Genomic DNA, 9,198 nt, shown 5'->3' on the forward strand with positions numbered 1-9,198 from the left:
TCCCAGTCTCAGGTCTTGTGCAGATACCAACAGGTTTTCTTCCAGAATGTTCCTGTATTTGGCTGCATCCATCTTCCCGTCAATTTTAACCATCTTCCCTGTCCCTGCTAAAGAAAAGCAGGCCCAAACCATGATGCTGCCACCACCATGTTTGACAGTGGGGATGGTGTGTTCAGGGTGATGAGCTGTATTGCTTTTACGCCAAACATATCGTTTTGCATTGTGGCCAAAAAGTTCAATTTTGGTTTCATCTGACCAGAGCACCTTCTTCCACATGTTTGGTGTGTCTCCCAGGTGGCTTGTGGCAAACTTTAAACGAGACTTTTTATGGATATCTTTGAGAAATGGCTTTCTTCTTGCCACTCTTCCATAAAGGCCAGATTTGTGCAGTGTACGACTAATTGTTGTCCTATGGACAGACTCTCCCACCTCAGCTGTAGATCTCTGCAGTTCATCCAGTGATCATGGGCCTCTTGGCTGCATCTCTGATCAGTTTTCTCCTTGTTTGAGAAGAAAGTATGGAAGGACGGCCGGGTCTTGGTAGATTTGCAGTGGTCTGATACTCCTTCCATTTCAATATGATGGCTTGCACAGTGCTCCTTGAGATGTTTAAAGCTTGGAAAATCTTTTTGTATCCAAATCCGGCTTTAAACTTCTCCACAACAGTATCTCGGACCTGCCTGGTGTGTTCCTTGGTTTTCATAATGCTCTCTGCACTTTAAACAGAACCCTGAGACTATCACAGAGCAGGTGCATTTATACGGAGACTTGATTACACACAGGTGTATTCTATTTATCATCATCGGTCATTTAGGACAACATTGGATCATTCAGAAATCCTCACTGAACTTCTGGAGTGAGTTTGCTGCACTGAAAGTAAAGGGGCCGAATAATATTGCACGCCCCACTTTTCAGTTTTTTTATTTGTTAAAAAAGTTTAAATTATCCAATAAATGTTGTTCCACTTCACGACTGTGTCCCACTTGTTGTTGATTCTTGACAAAAAAATTAAATTTCATATCTTTATGTTTGAAGCCTGAAATGTGGCGAAAGGTTGCAAGATTCAAGGGGGCCGAATACTTTTGCAAGGCACTGTATATTCAACACATTTTTCACGCATAATACCAACTCCAACATCCTTCTATTGTAGTAACTTGCAATCAAAGTACTTAGAGTGATTGACTCTGATGTTTGCATTATAAAAGGAAACAATGACAATGAAGCTGTATTTTTTCTTTCAAACTGGAATTGTGTCATAGCCACAACTTTCATACAAGAGAAAAGTGACATCATCAACTGGACAGGAAGTTGTGGTGGCATACCATATCATCACAATGAGTCAGAACAACACACTGACATCATAAAGCAAATTTTTCGATTGCCTATAAAAGCCTTCCTTTGTCATAGGGTGAGAAACTGGACAACTTTGGCCTGTTTGAATGTGTCATCATTTAGTTTGGCTGATTGGTCACCAGAAGAGGCACGCGAAAGAATGTGTGAGAATGGAGTTGGATTGTACAGACTATCAACAGGTTCTCCACCTAATTGTGACGAAACATTTTGATAAAATTTCTTCGCCGCAGTGGTGTCTGCTAGCTGCCGGACAATTTGACTCTGACACAGGGGCCATATTGGCTGATATGTGCACGGAGATTGCTCAGAAACTCTCAGCTGACACTCTTAAAGTCATCCTGCCTTTGTTCCAGGAGCGGGTGGCTAGAGTGAGGCCCAAAAGCATGAGCCCAGTCATGGACGGTGCCATGAATACAGCCTTCGCGTCAGCGCTCAGCGTTCCCGAGCAGCCATGTGACTATGCCAGCAAGCTGGATTCAATGATGTCAACTGAAATTTCTACGAGGGTCAACCGCACATTGGCGTTTGCCTCTGACACTGAACCTGACACCGAGCCAGTGGCCATCTACGTCCCGGGGACATTTAGCAAACTGGAGGTTCTATACAAGATGGTTAAGCTCTGCTGTGGGGCTCTGTGGTCTTACCTGGCCCGCGTTAAATCCACTACAAGATGTTTAGGGGCATGCTGGCGTCCAAAAACCAGTCAATCTGTGGAATCAGACGATGAGGAACCTCGGAGTGTAAAGATGTCTAACACTCCAAAATCAGCCATTAGCGTCAAAGAAACGACAGAGGCAGTGAGTGAAATCCTCCGTAAATGGACAGACCCTGAAGAGTCCGATCCTGAGTGTTCCCAACCAAAAACCTCCGCAGATCTTCACGGTACAGCATCCAACATTGTCACGACAATTAGGAGTGACCTTCACTATTCTACCAACAAGAAAAAAAGCAATGCATCACTCTGTCCTCACTTTGACCTGAGGCTGATCCAGAACACCTTGACCAACTTTTTTTCTTCTCGAGAGCCAACACCTCGCCAGGAGGTCATCCGTAAAAGCAGCTTTGTAGAGTTTTCGAAAAATCAGTTTACAAAACTGGTGACAGATTGTACCGCTACGGATCTTCAAAAGGAGTCTGATTTCCTTGTGGGGGCTCAGCCCTCTACTGTCTCAGGGAGCACATTGCATCAGCAGGCCTCTAACCTCGAGACGCCCGGCAGTCCTCCACCTCTAAACTTTGAGGGAATAGTTGATAAAGTAGAGGACCTGTACACAAAGTTTCCTATGGAAAGACCAAAAGTCAGCCAGAACATGGAGAGCCTAAGAGATGACATCACAATATTCTCCAGACAGTTGAGTGATAAAATTTATGATTTCATCAGGGCCAGCATCGCAACTGGGACTTCGGACAGGCGATCACCACACAGACGCAAGAAGAGAAGAGCCCAGGAACCAGAGGTCATGAAGAAAATTGTCGAGGATTGCGTAGGGAAGTTTTTGCAGCAGGTGCTCCTTTGGATGGAGATGGAACCAAGCAAGCGTAAGGCCAGCGCCGATGAGGTGTGTGGCGCATTAAGAGACATCGACACTCTCATTGCCAACATCATGAGCACAGAAACCGAATCAGATGAGTCAGACGTTTCTCCATCCAGATGTGACCAACAGGACTACCCAGATGCTTTGCTACGAGAGATGTCCAGGAACTTTGTCAGCATGTTGATTATGACTTTGGTTAAATACTTCCCAAAGAAGACACGCAAAAGTCTACAGCTGGATGACGTGTTTGTTGTCATACGACGTCTCTCTCAAAAAGTGCTAAATGTCAACTTGTCATTTTTGGCGGGGGAGAACATGGTCAGCTGCAGCAGATTCGTCCAGGTAGTCCTAAAATATCTTTTCAAACAGTTTGGCTCTCAGGAGAAGCTGCTCGAAGCATTGTTGTCAGATGATATGTCCTTTGATGAAGCTGTGTTGACACAATTGACCAACACGCTCAACAGCTGGCACGATGGAGCAGATGAGCAGAGCAAAATCAAGAGGGTCTTCTCCACTGTGGGCAACACACTCAAGAGACCCTTCACATGTTTTAGTCCAGACTACTTATAACACTTTCCTGCTGAGCTCGTATTGGCGTCGTATTTTGTGTTAATTGAAGCCTGGTTGTCATTTTTAGGAGAAGCTGGGTAGTCAACTAAGAAAAAGTCATTCTAATTTAGATACCTTTTAAATCAGATAACTAGTTATTTAAGTTACTTTTAGAATAAGTAACTAGTAAATTAACACAAGTTAATTTTTCAAGGTGAGGACATCAGAGTCATTTGCAAGGAGGATGTCATGAAAAACTCATAACAAAGCAGACATCGTGCTGTGACGTATTGTAAAACAAGACTGGAACATCTGCAGGACATGTTTATCCGGGAATGCCTGCAACTAATTGTTCCCAGGGGTTTTGACATGAAAAGTAACTTGGCTGGGACGCTCCAATCAAGAAGGTTGTACCACCACATGTTTAAAACTTTGGGGAAGAACCTCAGTTTAAAGACAATAGCCCAAAAAAACTGCTCTAAACTGCCCCTTTAAAAAGTGAGGGGGAGTCATAGAGAGAAACTGGTGGCTTGATCTGACAGGCCACATCTTGTAAAATATATCAAGGAGTGAAATAAAAAACCTCCAAACAATGAACAGGATTAAATTGTGTGAGATGAAATGACAGCCCCGAAAAAGTGCAGAAGGTTATGGCACATGTCAGGGAATGAGGAACTCCGTCCATGGTATTGAATGACACTTGTGACTTTGGACAATTTGACCTAATAAGGTTCAACCGGTGTTCTTTTTTTGGGCCTCATTAAGAGCTGACATACAATGACACATTATTTTAGAATTTCAATTCAAATGGAAAACACATTTTAATGACAATTTTGTCATTTTGTTTTTTTTTTAATGGTGCAAAATAAAAATGATATCAACTCAGTGAATATGGTATGACTTCTCTGTACCGAACCTGATTGTGATATTCTTAATCAGATTAGCACCACAAAGTACAAGGGATGAGGTCACATTTTCTCAAATTTCTTTATTATTTGTTCACACTTAAGAGTGTTTTTCCACTGACAGCACACAAGCGCATGGCTTTGTCTTCGATATTATGGAGCCTAGAAACATGTATTTGAAAACTTGGTCAAAGTTTTATTCCATAGGAGTGTACGGCAGTGTAAAATAAGTAAGGCAAGTCAAAGCAAATACTAGTGACCAACTGTTAACTCATTCATTTTCTTTACCGCTTACCTTTCACATGAAACTTAAACCCTTTTCAAACATATGCTGAACTAAGGTTAAGTCCCGGTACAGTGGTACTTCTACGTACGAAGTTAATTTGTTCCAGCACCTTCTTTGTATGTTGAAATGGTCGTATGTCGAGCAGGATTTCCCCATAAGAATACATTATAGTTCCATTAATTTGTTCCGTAACCCGAAAACCTACACTAAATTCTTAATAAATACCGTTAGAGTGTGCGTGAGCAGAAGGGATCCCAGTGCAGACAAACGGGTTCTGGCAAGTAGTATTTTATTAGCGATCACGAGAGAGAGCGTGGCGGGTGGAAGTTTGCTTGGCTCGGGGTAGTTGAGCTGACGAGGAGGCTCGGAGGGGAGGCAGGCGTGGAATCCGACGTAGGGGCGCGCAGAAAACAGGACCTGGGATGAAAGCAAGGTAGTCGTGAGCCACTGAGCAAAGATATCATGTAAGGAATGCGAGATACAACTGATGTGAGTAACAGACGAGTTGATCGGGCGACGGGGTAGTGGCGTCCACTGGCTTATAAAATGGCAGATTGGTATTGCCAGCAGCTGTGGCCGCTCCACCCGTCTGGCCTCCAACCTGCAAATCAATAAAAACACGCCTGCCCAATGGGGGCCAGGTCTTAGGAGGGCGGGGCCGAGGCCCTAACAAATACTGCTGCTACTATTGCAAATAGCAATTACACAAAGCAAAAAAAATATATATATGAATACAAATCGGAATAATAATAATGGGAACAGTAATAATACCTGTAATAATGTAACGAATGGGGTTGCAATGTGGCAGATGTATTTTTGCGTGGTGCACCTGAACGCACCGTGTGGCTGACGTGTCAGAGTGAGGGAGGACTTTTTTCACTTTACTTGTTCAGCGGTGGCGGACAGTCGGCATTTTGTGTTGCACACGTTCTGAAATAAATGATTTAAAAACCTGACGAAGCTGGCAATTTCTTTGGCGATGTTAAAATAATAATAATTGTTAACTTATACAGATTGGTGAACGGAGGATGACCACAAAGATCATAGACCGTATACGGCTGTATTGTTGAGCCAGTTCACGGATGCACACCCCACTCTCATCTATTTTTTTTTTTTATCATTTCCATTTTCTTTTCAATGGTAAGCCTAACTTTTTCCCCCTTTTTTACCACCTGCACTAACATTGTTGGAACCCAATGTTTATTTCTCTTACAAGAAAATCAGCCGTGCGTCCGTCTTGCGGGAAAACAAAGTATTTCGAGCATGTCGTCGGACGTAGAAACGAATGGCGAGTCAAATTTTACGTTGGATGTCGAAAAAATCAGGTGTCGAAATGATCGTATTTCGAGGTACCACTGTATTTAAACGGGTAGACCTTATGTCAGGGGTGGGCAAACAGGTCCTCGAGGGCCGCAGTGGGTCCTGGTCTTTGTTCCAACTGATTCAGCACAGACAGTTTAACCAATGAGGTTTCAGTGGAAACAAGCACGTGACTGCAATCAACTGATTGCACTTGTAAGGAACCAGATTGGTGAAAGGCTGTCCTCATGATGGGTATGAACAAAAACCCACACCCACTGTGGCCCTTTGTAGAATAGTTTGCCCGGGTCACAGCGCGAAGGCTGAAGACGTAGACAGCAAAATCTGTAGTGTTGATTTTCTGGTGTAAATTATTTGGTGTTGACCGGTGTTAATTTTGGTGTTGTTTTCACACTAGCAGTGACAAGATTGCTCCTGGCACGGCGTCAATTAAGTGAGCTGAACACACACCCCTGGCAGAGTTAAATGTACTTCTAGCAGAGTAAAATCAGCCACACCCAGTTTAAGTGCATGGTCTGAAAACAAAGCAGGCGCAAAGAGTTGTGGGTGAAGGGACACCACAACTGCAAGTAGTTTTATCTGTAAATAGGTGGGGTGTGTTCGGTTGAATAAAAGACGAATAAGTGAGCCTGACTTTTTTTGCCTACTTAAGAGATGCAAGCTATTAACACTTGCCAAAGTGTATCTTTAACTCAGAATCTGTGAGGATTATATAAACTCAGAAATACGTTTTTTTTTTTTTTTTAACTATTAACTGTGAGTGAAATTAACACTCGTGATTTTGTTGTGTACCACAAAATCTTACTTGAATACTGGTGCAGTGCTGAATAGTTAACACTTTTGGTGTCACTAATTAGTGAACGCTGAACACTAATTGAGTGTTCTTGGCATCTATTGTGGTGTTCATATTTCACACTTAGTTTTTTTTGTAACTGTCGGTGTTAATTCAACTTTCGAAAGTGCTAATTTAACACTTAACCAGTGGTTAACATCCAAACTAGGGCTGTCAAAATTATCGCATTAACGGGCGTTATTTTTTAAAATTTTTTATTAATCACGTTAAAATATTTGACGCAATTAACGCATGCACCGAATGACCCGCTCACGCATGGCCTCAAACAGATTACAATGATGCCGTTTAAGAGAATGCCACCGGCCGCTTGGGGGCAGCGCCGTTCCATACTAATGTTATTCCTTCTAAAAGTGGGAGAATTAGTAGTTGTGAGACCTTTATGCTGTTGGATTGGACATATTTCTGTAAATTTTCTTTCTTTTAGTGGCAATTATGTGTCTCTTGTTGTATTTTGGGTAAGATATGTTCAGAGATATATGTTACAAAGGCGAAAGGAAACAGGCGTTCTTTGGACCGCGCCGTTCATTGGCATAAGCTTCGGCAACTCCTTCACAACAAACATAAGTATCATTTAGTGAAAGCACAACAAAAATAATATTCCTATCTCTCAAAAAAAAAAAAAAATGTTCACAAAAAGAAAAGCACTTCAGTCTGTAGTAATGAGGCCCTATTCTCACACAGTTAAACAACAATGCAAAGTGAACTGGCATTCCCAATCAAAATAGCTATGCAAAATACACATAAAACTTACTCAGACTTTGGTCACTCTATTCTTATTATTGTTATTTTTATTTTTATTCTTATTATTATTATATTAACTCTACTTTTGATTGAAAATTTTACAAAATTTATCAAAATGAAAACATGAAGAGGGGTTTTAATATAAAATTACTATAACTTGTAACTATAACATTTATCTTTTAAGAACTACAAGTCTTTCTATCCGTGGATCACTTCAACAGAAAGAATGTTAATAATGCCATTTGTGTATTTATTGTTATAATAAACAAATACAGTACTTGTGTACAGCATGTTGTATGTATATATCCGTCTTGTCTTATCTTTCCATTCCAGCAATAATTTACAGAAAAATATGGCATATTTTAGAGGTGGTTTGAATTGTGATTAATCACGATTAATTAATTTTTAAGCTGTGATTAACTCGATTAAAAGTTTTAATCGTTTGACAGCCCTAATACAAACATAAGTGGATTTTAAGGGGGGAAGGCCCCCCCTGGTGGCCTAAAAGTGTCATTGCATGTAATTGACTTTCCCAGATGTATAAAAGTTGTAAAGCAATAAAACTTGAAGCAACGATTAAATAATAAAGACAAAAATGTCCAAGCAAAAATGTGCCCTAAACACAAATCAACATTACTTCAATCAAAAAAGTTGCTTAATAAATAAATAAATAAATAATCAAAGAAAAATAACTTTTACATGCATTTTTTTTTTTAGTTTTTTGAGTTTCAAATTTATTTTTGCAAACACATTCTTTTTTTTTTTTTTAATTGAAGCAACTTTTTTTTGGATTGAATAATAACGACACAAAACTACCTCCATATGGCTCGGCCCAGGGGATACAATTTTGACTGGGGTAACTACATTGGCACAACACCAGCGGGCGTACAACATTCAATGGATGACGATCTTGACGAAAAGTATAGCTGTCCTAAGAAGCCTGATTTAGAATTCCCCTTAAGAATGATGGGAAACAAAAAACGCTCATTGTCAACTTATTATTATAAATATTGTTGTATAAGTTAATTTTATTGTTAACACTGCGTTTCAGGGACATCAACATGTTGTGCCCCCCCTGCCCCAAAAATCAAACTCCGCCTATGCATACCCCAGGTCAGTAGTAGTTTCAACTCTGAGGGTGTTAAATTTGTGTTTTGAAATTTGCAGTGTATATACAGTGGGGAGAACAAGTATTTGATACACAGTCAATGGGAAAACCCATTGGCAGTGTATCAAATACTTGTTCTCCCGACTGTATCATGGCAGGCCGATCGTCATTTCCTCTTCCTTCTTAGTAAGATGAAAAGTGGTAAATAAACATCTCAGTTATCAACATGGCAAACCGGAAAGATAGCAAAATTAAACTGGAAACATAACTGAATTAAATTTCTTCTGGATCTTACAGAGACAGTCCATCTTTGGAAATGTGTGGTTTATTTTGTTGCCGATGCCGACCAAAAATGACATAATGTTCGGGTTATAGAATCCCGACAGCCGCCCGCCCCGCCCAGAGAACACCGAGTCACCTACACGGCACAAGTCTGAAAGTGTCCTACCTAGGTTATTCCCGGTACATCTCCCCATGTCTGAAAGCCATGGCACAGGTAAATACAGCATCACATTAAACGGGAATTTAGTGGGCTATAAGTCTGAAAG

General features: G+C 40.9%; 1 protein-coding gene across 1 annotated transcript; it reads left to right on the forward strand.

The window, feature by feature from the left end:
- Positions 1 to 1,424: 1,424 nt before the first annotated feature.
- LOC130912533 (uncharacterized) lies at positions 1,425 to 4,239 on the forward strand. The gene is made up of 2 exons (XM_057830675.1): positions 1,425 to 1,532; positions 1,707 to 4,239. Exons 1-2 carry the CDS (start codon positions 1,440 to 1,442, stop codon positions 3,456 to 3,458), a joined length of 1,845 nt encoding a protein of 614 aa, XP_057686658.1. The 5' UTR covers positions 1,425 to 1,439; the 3' UTR covers positions 3,459 to 4,239.
- Positions 4,240 to 9,198: the final 4,959 nt, after the last annotated feature.

Source organism: Corythoichthys intestinalis, chromosome 2 (genome assembly GCF_030265065.1).
Source record: "Corythoichthys intestinalis isolate RoL2023-P3 chromosome 2, ASM3026506v1, whole genome shotgun sequence".
NCBI classification, from domain to species: Eukaryota; Metazoa; Chordata; class Actinopteri; order Syngnathiformes; family Syngnathidae; genus Corythoichthys; species Corythoichthys intestinalis.